At 45.0% G+C, this 19,148-nt stretch overlaps 1 protein-coding gene across 1 annotated transcript; it reads right to left on the reverse strand.

The window, feature by feature from the left end:
* Window positions 1-15,860: 15,860 nt before the first annotated feature.
* Window positions 15,861-18,603, reverse strand: LOC146990364 (uncharacterized). The gene is made up of 2 exons (XM_085772995.1): window positions 18,433-18,603; window positions 15,861-16,697 (listed from the first exon to the last, which is right to left on the reverse strand). The coding sequence occupies exons 1-2, from the start codon at window positions 18,601-18,603 to the stop codon at window positions 15,861-15,863; spliced, it is 1,008 nt and encodes a 335-aa protein (XP_085629121.1).
* Between the last annotated feature and the right edge of the window lie 545 nt (window positions 18,604-19,148).

Below are 19,148 nucleotides of genomic sequence, written 5' to 3' on the forward strand. Positions count from 1 at the left end.
ACATGCTGAGCTGGCCCTTTGAGGAGTATCTCGGGAAGGCAAGGTCGTAGAGAGATGAGACACACATCAGCATGTTCAGCGTGGTCCAAATAGGGCAGATGGATCACGCTTCTAGGTCTGCAGGACTCCCGCTGCGCAGCTACAAACCAAATGCCTATCCCAGTCAGAGTCTATGCGATCGGTGAAAATTCAAATTTGGCTAAGTGCTTTTGGCAAAAGCGTCCCCCAGAACATGTTTAGGAGCACATTTCAGGCCATTTGGAGTCGATTGGTACCCATATTGAAGCACCTTATTTTTTGTCCCATATGTACAAGTGGAGTTGGCACTTTGACATTTTCAGCAACATGCTGAGCTGGCCCTTTGAGGAGTATCTCGGGAAGGCAAGGTCGTAGAGAGATGAGACACACATCAGCGTGTTCAGCGTGGTCCAAATAGGGCAGATGGATCACGCTTCTAGGTCTGCAGGACTCCCGCTGCGCAGCTACAAACCAAATGCCTATCCCAGTCAGAGTCTATGCGATCGGTGAAAAGTGAAAATTTGACTAAGTGCTTTTGGCAAAAGCGTCCCCCAGAACATGTTTAGGAGCACATTTCAGGCCATTTGGACTCGATTGGTACCCATATTGAAGCACCTTATTTTTTGTCCCATATGTACAAGTGGAGTTGGCACTTTGACATTTTCAGCAACATGCTGAGCTGGCCCTTTGAGGAGTATCTCGGGAAGGCAAGGTCGTAGAGAGATGAGACACATATCAGCGTGTTCAGCGTGGTCCAAATAGGGCAGATGGATCACGCTTCTATGTCTGCAGGACTCCCGCTGTGCAGCTACAAACCAAATGCCTATCCCAGTCAGAGTCTATGCGATCGGTGAAAAGTGAAAATTTGACTAAGTGCTTTTGGCAAAAGCGTCCCCCAGAACATGTTTAGGAGCACATTTCAGGCCATTTGGAGTCGATTGGTAGCCATATTGAAGCACCTTATTTTTTGTCCCATATGTACAAGTGGAGTTGGCACTTTGACATTTTCAGCAACATGCTGAGCTGGCCCTTTGAGGAGTATCTCGGGAAGGCAAGGTCGTAGAGAGATGAGACACACATCAGCGTGTTCAGCGTGGTCCAAATAGGGCAGATGGATCACACTTCTATGTCTGCAGGACTCCCGCTGCGCAGCTACAAACCAAATGCCTATCCCAGTCAGAGTCTATGCGATCGGTGAAAAGTGAAAATTTGACTAAGTGCTTTTGGCAAAAGCGTCCCCCAGAACATGTTTAGGAGCACATTTCAGGCCATTTGGAGTCGATTGGTACCCATATTGAAGCACCTTATTTTTTGTCCCATATGTACAAGTGGAGTTGGCACTTTGACATTTTAGCAACATGCTGAGCTGGCCCTTTGAGGAGTATCTCGGGAAGGCAAGGTCGTAGAGAGATGAGACACACATCAGCGTGTTCAGCGTAGTCCAAATAGGGCAGATGGATCACGCTTCTATGTCTGCAGGACTCCCGCTGTGCAGCTACAGGATAAATGCCTATCCCAGTCAGAGTCTATGCGATCGGTGAAAAGTGAAAATTTGACTAAGTGCTTTTGGCAAAAGCGTCCCCCAGAACATGTTTAGGAGCACATTTCAGGCCATTTGGAGTCGATTGGTACCCATATTGAAGCACCTTATTTTTTGTCCCATATGTACAAGTGGAGTTGGCACTTTGACATTTTCAGCAACATGCTGAGCTGGCCCTTTGAGGAGTATCTCGGGAAGGCAAGGTCGTAGAGAGATGAGACACACATCAGCATGTTCAGCGTGGTCCAAATAGGGCAGATGGATCACGCTTCTAGGTCTGCAGGACTCCCGCTGCGCAGCTACAAACCAAATGCCTATCCCAGTCAGAGTCTATGCGATCGGTGAAAATTCAAATTTGGCTAAGTGCTTTTGGCAAAAGCGTCCCCCAGAACATGTTTAGGAGCACATTTCAGGCCATTTGGAGTCGATTGGTACCCATATTGAAGCACCTTATTTTTTGTCCCATATGTACAAGTGGAGTTGGCACTTTGACATTTTCAGCAACATGCTGAGCTGGCCCTTTGAGGAGTATCTCGGGAAGGCAAGGTCGTAGAGAGATGAGACACACATCAGCGTGTTCAGCGTGGTCCAAATAGGGCAGATGGATCACGCTTCTAGGTCTGCAGGACTCCCGCTGCGCAGCTACAAACCAAATGCCTATCCCAGTCAGAGTCTATGCGATCGGTGAAAAGTGAAAATTTGACTAAGTGCTTTTGGCAAAAGCGTCCCCCAGAACATGTTTAGGAGCACATTTCAGGCCATTTGGACTCGATTGGTACCCATATTGAAGCACCTTATTTTTTGTCCCATATGTACAAGTGGAGTTGGCACTTTGACATTTTCAGCAACATGCTGAGCTGGCCCTTTGAGGAGTATCTCGGGAAGGCAAGGTCGTAGAGAGATGAGACACACATCAGCGTGTTCAGCGTGGTCCAAATAGGGCAGATGGATCACGCTTCTAGGTCTGCAGGACTCCCGCTGCGCAGCTACAAACCAAATGCCTATCCCAGTCAGAGTCTATGCGATCGGTGAAAAGTGAAAATTTGACTAAGTGCTTTTGGCAAAAGCGTCCCCCAGAACATGTTTAGGAGCACATTTCAGGCCATTTGGACTCGATTGGTACCCATATTGAAGCACCTTATTTTTTGTCCCATATGTACAAATGGAGTTGGCACTTTGACTATTCAGCAACATGCTGAGCTGGCCCTTTGAGGAGTATCTCGGGAAGGCAAGGTCATAGAGAGATGAGACACACATCAGCGTGTTCAGTGTGGTCCAAATAGGGCAGATGGATCACGCTTCTAGGTCTGCAGGACTCCCGCTGCGCAGCTACAAACCAAATGCCTATCCCAGTCAGAGTCTATGCGATTGGTGAAAAGTGAAAATTTGACTAAGTGCTTTTGGCAAAAGCGTCCCCCAGAACATGTTTAGGAGCACATTTCAGGCCATTTGGAGTCGATTGGTACCCATATTGAAGCACCTTATTTTTTGTCCCATATGTACAAGTGGAGTTGGCACTTTGACATTTTCAGCAACATGCTGAGCTGGCCCTTTGAGGAGTATCTCGGGAAGGCAAGGTCGTAGAGAGATGAGACACACATCAGCGTGTTCAGTGTGGTCCAAATAGGGCAGATGGATCATGCTTCTAGGTCTGCAGGACTCCCGCTGCGCAGCTACAAACCAAATGCCTATCCCAGTCAGAGTCTATGCGATTGGTGAAAAGTGAAAATTTGACTAAGTGCTTTTGGCAAAAGCGTCCCCCAGAACATGTTTAGGAGCACATTTCAGGCCATTTGGAGTCGATTGGTACCCATATTGAAGCACCTTATTTTTTGTCCCATATGTACAAATGGAGTTGGCACTTTGACTATTCAGCAACATGCTGAGCTGGCCCTTTGAGGAGTATCTCGGGAAGGCAAGGTCGTAGAGAGATGAGACACACATCAGCGTGTTCAGCGTGGTCCAAATAGGGCAGATGGATCACGCTTCTAGGTCTGCAGGACTCCCGCTTTGCAGCTACATTTTGCCTATCCCAGTCAGATTATATGCGATCGGTGAAAAGTGAAAATTTGACTAAGTGCTTTTGGCAAAAGCGTCCCCCAGAACATGTTTAGGAGCACATTTCAGGCCATTTGGAGTCGATTGGTACCCATATTGAAGCACCTTATTTTTTGTCCCATATGTACAAGTGGAGTTGGCACTTTGACATTTTCAGCAACATGCTGAGCTGGCCCTTTGAGGAGTATCTCGGGAAGGCAAGGTCGTAGAGAGATGAGACACACATCAGCGTGTTCAGCGTGGTCCAAATAGGGCAGATGGATCACGCTTCTAGGTCTGCAGGACTCCCGCTGCGCAGCTACAAACAAGCTAGTCTTATCTGTCATAAACACGTTTACTGTCGCGGACTCCGGTGCCACCGAGCTCCTTTTTTTTTTTTTTTTTCTTTTTCCCAACTTGACGAGAGCAGTGACACCGGAGGCTCTGAGCGCAGGTTTGGTTTTCAGCAGCGGTGTGGAAGGCAGAGAGCCTCTACTCTCCCTGTAACAAGCTACAAGTCATTTATTATGCTGTTAATGACAGTAAAAATTAAACATAAGGTTTTACCTAGCAACGGTCTGGCAATCCACTGCTGGAATTCTTTTTCTGTTGCTGTTCTGGTAATTCGCTATATGCATGGAACGTCAGTGACAACTTCCGGGTTCTGGATAAGCCAGCTCGCTGACTTCCGGTGAAACGTCATTTTGCCGGCAGTACGTCACTTGTCATTTTGCCTTTACTGAAACTGAAACGTCACTTGTCATTTTCCCGGTATTGAAACTGAAACGTCACTTGTCATTCTGCCATCTTGTTTACGTAATAAAGAAAGATTAAAAAGACTTGTCATTTTGCCAGCATCTTCCTCATCATCTTCATCTTGTGAGGTAGCTATATAGTTTTAATTGTGTAGCTATTGCTCGGCGTATCAGAACAAAATGTATTAAAAAGGATGAAAAGGTTGTTTAAATTTCAGCGTCGTGAGGGGACGATGACAGCCAAGCACTGTTGCGTCCTGCAGTGTACGATCTCGGCCAAATTCAACTCGGCCATTAGTTTTCATACTTTCCCCTCCGACTATCAACAAAGAAAAAAATGGATAATAAACATAAGACGAGACAACCTGACCATAACTCATCACACCCGTGTGTGTAGTCGACACTTTGTGTCAGACGAGGTCACCGAGCCTACTGAAGTAGGAGGGAGGCGGAGGCTGAAGCCCGGTGCCATACCTGTATTGTTCCCCTGGAACAATTACAGTCTCCCAGTGAGAAGGCTTGGGGTTTGGGAGCGGAGAGAGAGACCTGAGAGTGTGGAGATTGAGGAGGATGCTGGCCCCGGTCCTATACGACTACTGCACACCTCCAGACCCTGCGTTTGTTGACATTAGGGATACCTTTTGCATTTGAACCGATACGGTATCGATACTCGGTACCTGGGAACCGATACCGGTACCAATCGGTACCTGTTTTCGGTACTTTTTGTGTGTGTGGTAATAGTAGTAAAAAAATTAAAAAATTAAAAAAACGTCTGAAATTTGAATATTTACCTCTTAACAACATCACAACTCCTCATCCTTTAAGAGTATTTTATGTTTTAGGGATGGGCAATGATTTTCATATAATGGAATAGTCATTCAATGAAAAAAAAAAAAAGAGACTAGTCTTGTCTGAAAAAATGTCTGTTTTTACTGTGGGAAAATGAGAAACATGGAGAGACTCCTACAGCCATCAGAAAGCTCTGTGTGAAACTTTGTCAAAAAACAAAACAAAACTGAAACTGCAGTGCAAACTCTGCAACATGTGGACTTCACATTTTGGCGAGACGAGAGTAGGAGACTTCATCCTCGTTTAGATGTCCTCTCATTACGTGACAAGGACTTGAATGGCGCCGCTGTGATGAGAAGCGGGACTCGGGACCGGACCGCTTCAGTCTGTTGTTCACGTTTAATGACGGACGGCTGTTTTTCGGTAGTGATTTAAAACGACGGGCTGGCGCTACCGCTTCTCCGCGTCTCATTTCAGAGAGAGGAAGGGGGGGCGGGCATGAGTGAGTGTGCGGTGCTCATGCAGACTGCACTCTTGCTGACTCATGACGAAGGTGCGTTCAGGTACCGAAATGTAGTACCGATTGACTTTATGTGAATCAGTACTCGGTACTTTGGTGGGAATTCGGTCGGTACCAAAAAAGTACAGAATTTCGATACCCATCCCTAGTTGACATGGTTCTAAGCGAAAACGAAAGTCTTCGAGACGAAATCGTCCAACTGCGGCAGCAGCTGGAGCAGCTGTCACTCAAACAGCGTTTTGGGCTACAGCGATTTGCAGGCTCTGACAGGGACATCCGTTTCTACACAAGGTATGTATCCTCCAGTGACGGACTGGCCATAGGGCAATATGGGTAAATGCCACAATGTGGCCGTAAAAAAAAAAGAAAGAAAAAAAAGAAACGGAGCCAGCTGGTTTACGACCGGCCAACTGTGAAAAACTGCACACAGTCACAAATGTTACCAGGAGCAGTGTATAGCCCACCTGGTAGAAAAGCTTCCCCTGTAAACTAAATTTTTGTTCCAGTCTGACTTCGAATCCCCCTATTACTGACATTTTTGGGGATCAATGCATTTCCTTTTTGCATCAACATTATAATCACTGGAATATCTAAACCTATATATATATATGTATATTTATATAATGTGGCCTCTGTCAAAAATATCAGGGCTTCTTTTTGGTGCCAGTCCGTCACTGGTATCATCTATATTGTTATGTCACATTTGTTCTAAAATGCTGTTGCCTCTCTTCCTAATACATTTTTACTATATACAGATTTTCGTCTTACAACCACCTAATGAAGTTTTGGCAGCTTTTTGAGCCTTCGCTGCAGTTCATGGTTCACGCTACCAGAGCAAGAACTGCAAACAGTGACTCTGCAAAGCAAAGTACTGCTATGGTATGTTAATACAATGTATTTTGTGATTGTACCATGTAACAGTAAACAGTCAATCATTTCACAGTAATATTCAATATTGCGTTGTAGAAGTATGCACCTAATGTAAAAAAAAATATTTCATGTATCTCATACAGACACAGTCTTTACAGCCCATTGATGAACTGTTCCTCTATCTGAACTACCTTGCCCTTGGACTGAAGCAGAGGGACCTGGCTGATCTGTATGGGATCCATCAATCTACTGTCAGCAGGATCATTCTGACCTGGAGCAGTTTTTTGTTCTGTGTTCTTGGCTCACAAAAAATTTGGATGTCACAAGATAAAATTAAAGAGCACTTGCCAGCAGAGTTTAAAGAGTACCCTGCTACTACTGTAATCCTGGACTGCACAGAGCTGAGATGTCAAACACCTACCTCTCCTTTACTCCAGAGTGAAGTGTATTCAAACTACAAGTCCCACTGTACCCTGAAGGGAATGATTGGCATGGCTCCTCATGGTGCTGTAACGTTTGTGTCTCCCCTCTTTGCTGGCTCAGTTAGTGACAAGCAGATCTTTGTGGAGTCAGGACTGGTTCCTCTGCTTAGGCCGAATATGGCAATCATGGTGGACAGAGGCTTTCTTGTGGATGACTGTGTGCCCTGTAAAGTGTACAGACCTGCATTCCTAGCTGGGAGAGCTCAGATGCCAGCTCACGAGGTCAGGGAGACCCAGTCTATCGCACATCTCAGAGTGCATGTTGAGCGCCTCATTCGTAGATTGAAGGAGAACAAATTCTTCGACACAGTCATCCCCCTAAATATGTTTGGAAACATTAACCAGCTCTATGTAGTTGCATGCCTCCTGTTAAACTACCAGAGTGGTCCACTTGTGAAGGCTTGGTCTAAATAGGTGAACTTAAATACAGAATGAACTGCTGGCAATCAAAATTGTCAAGATTAATGTGTGCTTTGTAGTATTTGATACATTTTATGAATTTAACTGTGATATACTATTATTGTTACATGGATTCATTGATTACAAATGTATTTATAGCTCTGTACCTCACAGAGGGTCCTGAATTTGTTTCTCTTTTTTTCAGTGTCATTCTTTTCAGTGCATTAACCTACGCTTGTTTTAAAAAAGTTGTTGTTTATCTTCATTGTTGTTTTTAACTGTGTTTTACAAATTGATGAGAAAAGCTATAACATAAATAAAGAGACACACTATCTATGGCTCAGTAGTATGGGTTTATCAGAAGTAGAGGTTTCAAAAGCTACAAATGTACAAAAAGCAAAAACACAATGGTCAGTGTCATGGGAATTTCATAGGGGAAAAGGCCCAGGTGTATTTCATAACACAGGTACTGCATGTGGGTAGGGAACTAAACACTAAATGGAAGCAGAAGAACAACTACAGCAGAGAGCCTGCAGGCCGTGTCAAAATCACAGGGGTTTGTACCACTGTTGACACATACTCCCACTGTCAAGTCACACATTATATTTTAACATGAAAACAGCAACCACAAAGGAATGAAAGCAAAATCAAAACAAATTATATACATAACATATACATCAATAAATAATAATGAAAAACTAGAACATTTCCTCTGGAGAAATTTTGAAAGGCCCACGGGGCTACTGCCGGTTTTGCCATCTCTGTCAACATGGGAATCAAACCCACGATCTTAAGGTCAAGACAGAGCTGATCAGACAGACACATGATCATCTTCCTATAAGCACTGATATGGAGGAGCTGTAACCACATTAGGTTAACTGTGTGTGTGTGTGTGTGTGTGTGTGTGTGTGTGTGTGTGTGTGTGTGTGTGTGTGTGTGTGTGTGTGTGTGTGTGTGTGTTTTTTGGTGTGTGTGTGTCTGTAACTGTAATCACATGAAGCTGGTTCTAGAGTCTGTGTGTGTGTCTGTGTGTGACTGACTTGACACATGTTATGAGCTGCATCCTGTGTCAGTCTGATTTAGCTGTGTCTGTGTTTATAAACATTTAAACGAGCGCCAGGTGGATTGTTTATGAAGTTAACAAGCTCTGGCCTGAAAATCAGACATTACCACGGCAACTCGAGGTGGTTACCACGACGATAGAGGCCCCCCCAGGCTGAGGCAGACAGAAACGTGGCGAAAAAAAGCGATTTTCTTTCTCTGCATCGGTCTCACATTCAGGCTTACTGTGACAAAACGGTAACTCTTATCAGAACAAAACACAGATCACATTGCTCTAAGGACTTCCTGAAAAATTTGGTACAATTTGGTGTTTCTACAGTAAATATTTTGGAGGCGCTGGCAGTTTTAAAACATCAGTCCGTTCTGCTTCTCTCAGAAAATATTTGTATTGGAGTCAATGAGGAGCAGAGACAGACGTGGCCGCACTCAGAGGCTTATTCTGTAAATTCTGTAAGTCTCTCTGATATTCTGAGCACATGATATGAGAGATAACAAGTTTGTCTTACAAATTCTGAAAAAATTATGTGTGTAGAGTGTAAATTGTGGCCGGGCCGAGTGTGGAAAGAGAAAAAATCTGGAGTTTTTCTGGCATCTCTCCCACTCTAACCGATGATGTCACGCACTCTGACACGAACATTCCGTGCAATACACAACCATTATAATCTCATAATTTCTCCAAAAATGATCATGGTCATTGATCAGGGATTGATCAAAAACTACTCTCTTCTCTTCGAGTTGCAGGACTAGTAGCGGATCGAAAGTTGGCCGGAAGTGGAAAAATAATAAGAAAAAATCCACACAATAACAGCTATTTCATAGCTGTAGGGATCAGTGCCCAGTGCGATGGCCCGTGGCCCTAAAAAATATATATAGATAAATAATACAATCACAGATTACAAATATCCAACATGTAAAACAGAAATCCTGGAGTCATTTAAGCCAAGAGCATGGGTAGGTAAAAGTAGAAGTAAAAGTAATCGACCTTCTGTTTGATTGTTTTTACGACTCCCCCATCTCTGGATATTCTCTGAATGAACACGTCATCTTCAGCGTAGACAACGAAATCACACCACTCCAAACCAGTGATGAGTAGTTGGCCCTGTACCTGCCAGTAGTATGAGTGAGATTGTTTGAGCTGCAGCACTCCATCAGAGACCCTAAGGTAGGCACAGTCCACATAGCTTCTCACATTTGGGCACTTCACTTCCAGCAGTCCAAACACAGGTTCAGCTTTAGGGTCCTACACTAACCCATCTGGTGATGAGCCGAGCCAGGGTGCATCGGGGTGGATGATAAAACCACAAGGGTAGTGATTTACCTGCTTAACAAAGCAGTACTCTTCCACTGCTTTGGGCTCCATCTGAAGGCCCCTCTTCATTTCTGCACTCTGATAGCCTGGCCGCAAAATTCTCAGAGCCAGGCTCTCTGCTGAGGATTGTCCTCTCACATGACAAACCTCCCTAGAAATACCTGTACATACACAACACATACACATATACAAACAACATAAGTATTTAAATCACATAAAAAATGTGCTGATGGTCATGTCACAAAGTTTACAGTTACCTGAATCTAGAGGAAGTCACACGTGGCTTTCTTAATTGATGCCATTCGTTCAGTGTGCTTTGCTGTCTTGTGCTGGTCTCAATTTGGTGTGCCATGGCCTCTGTTGTTCTAAGAGAATTCATGTGTAGCTGCTGGTGGTGGCTTAACACAAAACAGCACTCTGAGGGACCCAGACAGTAGCCATCAAGGGGTAAGGATGGTCGTGGTGGTGCATCAGTAAGTGGACATGTTTTTGGTGGACTCCATGCTGGAAGGTGATAGGAGAGAACACTTCTTGGACTTTTTTTTTTTTTTTTTTCAAAGGAGGTTAAATCGAAAGCAACTGGACTTAGTTATTTGTCTAGGAAGACGTTTCACCAGGCTGGGACTGGGTCGATTTAACCTCTACATTACAGGGATGGTGTTTGTGTCAGGGACACAGAGAGAGAGGGTGTGTGTGTTTGTGTGTGTAGGTGTGTGTGTGTGTGTGTGTGTGTGTGTGTAGCAAGGAGAACAGGTGCCAAGCAGCACATGAGGAAGATGAGCTAATGAACCATAAGCTTGATGTTGCATACGGTCACTTATGTGTAAAAATGAACAGAGCAAACGGAAGGAAAACAGAAAACAAGGAGACTTCATTTTCAGATATGAGCAAATACTTATAAAACTGAGTGAATCATAGGGATGGGTACCGAAATTCTGTACTTTTTTGGTACAGACCGAATTCCCACCAAAGTACCGAGTACTGATTCACATAAAGTCAATCAGTACCACATTTCGGTACCTGAACGCACCTTCGTCATGAGTCAGCGAGAGTGCAGTCTGCATGAGCACCGCACACTCACTCACGCCCGCCCCCCCTTCCTCTCTCTCTCTCTCTCTCTCTCTCTCTCTCTCTCTCTGAAATGAGACGCGGAGAAGCGGTAGCGCCAGCCCGTCGTTTTAAATCACTACCGAAAAACAGCCGTCCGTCATTAAACGTGAAGAACAGACTGAAGCGGTCCGGTCCCGAGTCCCGCTTCTCATCACAGCGGCGCCATTCAAGTCCTCGTCACGTAATGAGAGGACATCTAAACGAGGATGAAGTCTCCTACTCTCCTCTCGTCAAAACGTGAAGTCCACATGTTGCAGAGTTTGCACTGCAGTTTCAGTTTTGTTTTGTTTTTTGACAAAGTTTCACACAGAGCTTTCTGATGGCTGTAGGAGTCTCTTCATGTTTCTCATTTTCCCACAGTAAAAACAGACATTTTTTCAGACAAGACTAGTCTCTTTTTTTTTTTTTTCATTGAATGACTATTCCATTATATGAAAATCATTGCCCATCCCTAAAACATAAAATACTCTTAAAGGCTGAGGTGTTGTGATGTTGTTAAGAGGTACTCTAAATATTCACATTTCAGACGTTTTTTAAATTTTTAAATTTTTTTACTACTATTACCACACACACAAAAAGTACCGAAAACAGGTACCGATTGGTACCGGTATCGGTTCCCAGGTACCGAGTATCGATACCGTATCGATTCAAATGCAAAAGGTACCCATCCGTAGTGAATTATAAATAAAGGCCTCTCTCAAAAAAAAGCCTGGGGCAGGTTACCCTGGGAAGCTGGGTAAATAAAGGCTCCAGCTAAATTTCAATTACTTAATAGCCTACATGTAGCACAAAAACTGCCCATTCCTACACATTACCTAATCCCTTCAGCCACTCTTCTCTCCTTGGGCCTTGCTGACAACACCACCATCTCATTTGTCGGACCAGGCTTAAAGCCCTGTTAAATAATGTTGTATAATAACATATTTAATTTGTGTAATGTTTTGTTAGGGCATACAGGTCATATGATCACATATGGGCTCTATCCACAGCTCCACTACTTATAGAAAATACAGTTATAGAAAATAAATAGATCTGACTTACATGACATAACAAGGAACAAGTGGGACAACAACACAATGTGGCATAATAAGTTAATTGTGTTAGTATTGGAAAGATCACCTGGGTTCTGGGTCTGTGCCATTGCTGCTTAGACCCTGTGCAGCTGTGAGTAGGGGGACAGCTGTTGCTCCTTGCTGGCTGTAATGTGATGTCTGGTATAGCAAGGCTGCTATATGATTGCAGAGAGCCAGCCCTGCCACACACGAGCATCGACATGCACCCAGCTCTACGGGTTTACTGGGGACAGCTCTCCATTCCGACACACCTCCACTTCGACACCCCGCTGTTCCGAAATACCCCCACTTTGAAACACCGCTGTTCCGACACAGTCCCCCCCCCGCAGCTGTCCAATGTCCAAGGTGCTGAACCGCGTGACGTTGTTTACACTCTGTGTTGCGGCTTATCTGTCCCACTTGCTTTCTCCCTGACTCCGTTGTTAGAGATCTCCACACAGTAATAGAAATACACTTTTTTTCTCCCCCCCTGCGCCGCTCGAGCGCGGCTGAACCCGGCTTGAGCTCACAGGGGCGCGAGGCTGCAGCAGCCACCGCTCGTGCTGACAGCTGACTGAGGGAGATGCTTTGGTTGGGCTTAGGCAATGAAGAAAGGAGTTGGTTAAGTTTAGTAAAAAGACCAGGTAGAGGCTAGACAGGCTAGAAGCATAATGAACATTATGTCATTAATATGAAGTATTTGCTTGTTTTGCAGTTAATTATGCACATGATCCGTTTGACCCCAAAAAGGAAAAAAGGATCACTGCGCACCCCAATAGCCTTTTCGGAATAGCGGGGTCTTTAGAAAAAATAGAAAACCCCGCTATTACGATGAATGGAAGTCTATTGTTGGAAAGACGGGGCTTCGGAAAGGCGGGGTGTAACCGGGTTTACTGTCTTTAAGAACAACCTGTAAAAGAAATGTATATCAGTTGATAATGCAGAGACTGTGTTTGGAGGTTCAGGAAAATCTAGAGAGGCTGTGATATTATGTGCTATGTATTATGTGATATGGACCTGTGTCTGAAATAAAGCTTATATATTACTGTGCTCCGTGTAAAAAGAGTTGGTCTGGAGCCCTGAATTTTCACATTAATAACTGCTCTCATTCCCCTACACTCAAACTGTGTGGGCTTTCACTCTTCCTCATCGACCTGAAGCATCTTGCCCTCACTGTCACCTCTCCTGCCTCATTCTTGACAGAAACTGAGAAACAGAAGCAATGTATTTAGCAACAGTAACAACTTATCAACACAGAATCTTATTTATACATTTCAATGGTGCCGACTTTTTTCTTTTTTTTTAACTGATGTTACACCACCGTTACTGTTTACCCTATGTAGCTAACTATGGTAAACAATAACAATAGCATAACATCGGTAAAAGCTAGCGAGTTAGCTAGCTAGTTATAGAAGGAAATAATTACACTCTGTCACTTACCTTCATAATCATAGATGTAGCTGTTAATATACAGCTTAAATCCTTTCTCCCGGAAGTTTGACGAGGCTAGCCGATGTACATCGTTGAAGTTTACTCCCGGTAGGTCTTGGAGACACCGCGTATAGAACGCCATCTCTCTCGACCGGAAATGCCCGAGCTGGCTTATTTAGAACCCGGAAGTAGTCGTGCATAAAGAGAATTCTACATAGTCAACCTTTAATTCCCATATAAATAACAAATACAATATCATAAAATAAAACAATATTTGTAACAAAACGTAAGGACAACGGCTAGAATGTGTAGAACATGATTTACTCGATTCCAGAAGAAAAAATACAGTTGTGCAAAGTTGGTCTCTTTGGGTGATGTTCCCATTTATTGTAACAAAAAAGGTTATTAACAAAACAGTAGTTGATGTGGATTGAAGTAAAAACAAAGATCACTGGCTTTCCTCCAGCTGTCGGTAAGAACTGTGTGAACCCACCACCATCCAACTCAAACTAATCACCCTTCATTTCAGGCAGCTGGGCAGCTGCTCGGTGTTAAGCAAACAAAATGAAAAGGTACTGCACCCTTGTGGTCAAAGTAAAGTACTTGCACAAAACACAAACTAAAGAATGGCTCCTACAGATTTCATGGCTGCAGGCAATGGGTCTGTCCAGTGGCGCAAAAAGTGGGTATGCACTATATGCAGCGCATAGGGGCGCCGCGCTAGAGGGGGTGCCAAAGCGATGGGGGAAAAATGATTTTGAGTCGGCATTTTCTGTATTTAACAGCTGTTTGTGCATGTGTAAATGATATGATCAATAACACAGAGGCATGTCACTAGTTAGGCGCCCCTCCGCTCCCTCACCCCCCCTCCTCTCAGGGCCGGTTTTAGCTATGGGCAATATGGGCCCAGGGCGCAATGTTTGTGAGGGCGCACGAGCGCTCTCCAAAAAACAAAACAAAAAAAAAACTCGCTAGTTTTCTTAACTACCACTCATTTCCACGTCAAGTTAGTGGAGTGGGCGCCCTATGTCACCTTGCTGCTGAGAGTCATGTTGTGTGTGTGTGTCAGAAGAGGCAAGAGGTTGGGGGGGGGGAATCAACTTGCGACTGCTGAGGTTGTATCAGAGTCTCACGTCGGATGCTCCGCCGGCCCAGAGCGCTCTCATGCAGGGAAAGAAAGGAGGGTTAAGCGCTAAACTCCTCGCCCGTCTCCGCTGAAGTTGGCTTCATTTTGGTAATGTAGCTATGGGATGCCCAGCAATATTCCTCTTCTTCCTCTTCAGTGTCCGGTCTCTGGTAAACAACATGAATAAACTGCAACAGGATCACGTTGTTAAACGGACCCTGGACTGTCGTGATGTTTATATTGAGCGTAGTTTAACCGCAACGTCACGCTGTTTCCAAAACCACACCGACTTCAGCAGAGAAGTGAGTTTAGGTAGGTTTTTAGAGTTAGCCTACAGGTTTAACAGTGGCTCCTGTCATATCATGTTGCTGGCCCTACACTCACAAACAAAACCTATTTTAAATTGTGTATTTTTTTGAGGGTATTCTTGTATTAGAGGTTCAGAGGCTGTAGTCTGGACTGTGAGCAGAGAAAGCTGCCCAGCTTTAATATAACCTAAGCCTGATTGGCTATTTAAAAAATCATTTAAATATTATTTAATTTAAAGGAGCCACTGTAGCCTATAAGATCATGTGTAAGATTAAATTCAGTGTTAAAGGCGCCCGCCGCCCAGGCAGGCGATTTTGAAGTAAGAAGTAATCCAATAAGTAGCCTACTCAGAATACATTACTTTGAGTCATCCAAATATTACCGATAACAGATTTTGTAATCAGTAATCTGTAGGGGAATACATTTTACAAGTAATCCTCCCAACACTGATTGTAGGCTATATAATAAAATAACACAAATAATATAATATATTCTTGTGTTTGTTTGTTGGTGGGGCGCCAAGAGATTGTTCGCCCACGGGGGGGGGGCGTAGTTGCGCCCCTGGGTCTGTCATCACTGAGGCAAGAGATGTTCTTGGTCTTGGGAACCGGGATGATAATGGATTCTTTGAATCACCTGGGTACCGAACTTTGACAGAAGGAGATGTTGAAATGAAGGTTAAAGTTTGAGCCAAGTTTGTCCGCTCCGGTGGGTGCACCGCCACCTATGTATTTGTAAACAACTCATTCTAAGCTTTTAATCAATAATCAGTTTGAGGGGGTTTATAAAGAAAAAAAGTCAAAATTCTCTGATTTCAGCTTCTTAAATGCAAATATTTATGGTTTCTTTGTTCCTTTATGACAATAAACTGAGAGATCTCTTTGGTTTGTGGACAAAACAAGACATTTGAGGATGTCATCTGGTGGTTTGAGAAAAACTGATTGGTCAACATTTTTTAACATTTTATTGACCAAACAACTTATCGATTAATCATTTACCAACAGATTAATCAATGATGAAAATAATCGTTAGGTCTGGACCATCCCGTCTTCTAGCTGCTGTGGAGCTGCTGGTGTTTCTTCAGGTTTTTGGACTGGCTGAAGGCCTTCCCACACTGCCCACACACATACGGTTTTTCTCCGGTGTGGATGCGCCGGTGGATTGCTAACCCACTGGAGCTAGCAAACGCCTTTCCACACACGTGGACACGCTGGTGGACCGCTAACTGTCCGGGTTGAGTGAACACCTTCCCACACTGCTCGCAGCTGTGCGGCTTCTCTCCGGTGTGGACGCGCTGGTGGGCCGTTAACTGTCCGGATTGAGTGAACGCTTTCCCACACTGCTCGCAGCTGTACGGCCTCTCTCCGGTGTGGACGCGCCGGTGGACCGCTAACTGTCCGGATTGAGTGAACGCCTTCCCACACTGCTCACAGCTGTACGGCTTCTCTCCGGTGTGGACGCGCTGGTGGACCGTTAACTCTAAGGAGGTAATGAACGCCTTCCCACACTGCTCGCAGCTGTACGGCCTCTCTCCAGTGTGGACACGCTGGTGGATTGTTAAGTGTCCGGGTTGAGTGAACGCCTTCCCACACTGCTCGCAGCTGTACGGCCTCTGTCCAGTGTGGACACGCTGGTGGACCGTTAAGTGTCCGGGTTGAGTGAACGCCTTCCTACACTGCTCGCAGTTGTACGGCCTCTCTCCAGTGTGGACACGCTGGTGGACCGTTAACTTTCCAGAGGTAGCGAACGCCTTCCCACACTGCTCACATCTGTATGGCGTCTGTCCACATTGGCGTCGCCGGCAGTGAGCGTTCAGATGAACTGAGGTCCTGAACGTGTTCCCACACCCATTACAGCTGTGTGGTTTCTCCTTGCTGTGATCCTGTTTCTATGGCAACAGACAGAAAGAGAGCGAGAATCAATCAATGATGGATGGATGGACATTACGTACCGTCGTCATCGTCATCACACAGCTTGTTGATGCTGTTGTTTTGTTTTTAGATTAGATTAGACGTACTTATTCATCCCACACCGGGGAAATTTAGTTGTTACATCAGCCAAGTTAAGGAGAAAGTAGAGAGGGCTAAAAAAAAAAAAAAATACACAAACACAAACACAACTCAACAGACAGAAAATATAGACACAATAAACAATAAAACAAATCAACCTTCAACCAGGCAATGTGCAAAAACAAGCACTGAGGATAAGGATATAAGGTGGCCTGATATATAAAAGTATTGATAGGTAAAGTGACTAAAGTGTAAAAATATTACAACGTAAGTGACAATGATATAAATATAGATATGAATATAAATATACTCCTATATTACACTAATATTATGTAAGTGACTATGATATAGAAATAAATAGTATTACTGGGGTAAAGTGACGACAGTGACTACTACACTACATCCACTCCCCACTCCCACTACAACATGATTCAGTTGGTGCAGGTGTTGTAGAGCCTGACAACGGTTGGGATGAACGGTCTTCTCGTTCAGCAGGGCCTTAATCTCAGAGGTCACCCAGGGTTTGATGTTGGGAAAGCACTGTACCATCTTGGAAGGCACAGTGTTCTCCACACATAAATTAATATAGTCCGTGATGCAGTGGGTCATGCTGTCGATGTCACTGTTGTGGGGGCTACAGAGTGCATCCCAGTGTGTTGTCTGGAAGGGCCTGTGAATATTCTCATTTGTCCAGGTCATCGTCATCCCCAAAGAAATTTAAATCAAACGCAACTGGACTTGGGTTGTGTCCGAAATCACTCACTCATTCCCTACTCCCTACTCACTATATAGTGAATTCAATATAGTGGACTATATAGCAGGGATGCAAACAGCGCGGCGAAAAGCGCAACTCACCTTTTTCATGACCAATTAGGTGACTTGTGTGAATCGTTCAGATCCGAAGAGTTTTTGTTTTTCTCAGCGTCTCAGCTTGGATCAGTAAAATGTTTTTCTAACAGGCTGACAGTGACAATCACGTGAAACTGGCGAACTCATTCATGGTTGCCTCTGATTATACTGATAACAGCCTACCTCCAATGTAGACGCGCAACATGCACGCTCGTTACCCAAAGCGGGGCGTAGCCGCGTGCATTCGGTGCGACGACGACGCCGTTTTCCCCCCGTGCATGTCTGTGGAGCTGGCAGCCCAGACACATTTATTGAGAGGCTGCTGCACTACTTGCATTTATTTGGTAGCTACACCGGTCACTCTGGGCAGGTGTGGTAACGACGATCCGTGACCGCAATGCATGATGGGACATCTTGCTCCGGTTAGTGACCATCGGATGTTCACTACATTTCGCTGTGAATTGTGGGATAGATTCAGTGCACTATATAGTGATCATTAATAATCACTAAACATTCGGACACCACTACAAAATGGCGTGGTCACTATATAGTGCACTATAGTGAGTAGGGGGTGATTTCGGACACAGCTTTGGACTTTGTCTAGGAAGACGTTTCGCCTCTCATCCAAGAGGCTTCATCAGTTCATGTATGCATCTGACCAGGCTGGGACTGGTCCCTGGTTGTCTGGAAGCAGTCTCTGAGCTTAGCATTGCTCTGATCAGTCCACTACTTCACAGGCCTCTTCACAGGTCGTTGTTTATTCACCACAGGGGTGTAGTCTGCGACCTGATGGATGGGGTTGTGATCAGAGCGACCCAGCGGGGGGAGGGGGGATGAAGTGTATGCATCCTTGATGTTTGCATACAGGAGGTCCAAGGTTTTATTGTCTCTGGTGTGGAATTCCATGTACTGGGTGAAGGTGGGACAGGGAAGCATGATTGAAGTCACCAGAGATGAGGGGGAGGGATTGGGGGTGCTGGTTTTGGAGCTGAGAGATTCATGGTGCTTTTCCACTAGCTCAGTACGGTACAGCACGGCTCTACTCGGTTTTATCCCCTTCTCCTCCAGCCCCTCCTACCTGGTAGTCTTTGGTAACGCCTCAGCCCTGGTTCCAAGCGAGCCGAAGCGATACTTAACGTGACGTCAGCAGACTGCCTTCCACTAATTGGCCAGAGCAGGTCGTGGGCGACCGCCCAGGGCGCACGAGCACTCTCCAAAGAAAAAAAAAAGACAAAACAAAACTCGCCGTCAAGTTAGTGGAGTGGTCGCTGGGGCGTCCATATGTCACGTCAACTTGCTGCTGAGAGTCATAGGCCTACTACAGGTTGTGTGTGTGTCAGAAGAGGCAAGGGGGAGGGGGCGGGGGGGGACAACTCGCGACTGCTGAGGTCTCACGTCGGATGCTCCGCCGGCCCAGAGTGCTCTCATGCGGGGAAAGAAAGGAGGGTTAAGGGCAAAACTCCTCACCCTGAAGTTGGCTT

This window comes from Trachurus japonicus, chromosome 3, assembly GCF_045865225.1.
Source record: "Trachurus japonicus isolate A0001 chromosome 3, Traja_1.0".
NCBI classification, from domain to species: domain Eukaryota; kingdom Metazoa; phylum Chordata; class Actinopteri; order Carangiformes; family Carangidae; genus Trachurus; species Trachurus japonicus.

Bases quoted from the DNA above. Each gene is read 5' to 3' on its own strand.
- LOC146990364 (XM_085772995.1), bottom strand. From the start codon at position 18,603: ATGCTTCCCTGTCCCACCTTCACCCAGTACATGGAATTCCACACCAGA. The intron at 16,698-18,432 runs GTGAATAAACAA...CTGTTGCCATAG, and splicing joins TCGCAGACTACACCCCTGTG to AAACAGGATCACAGCAAGGA.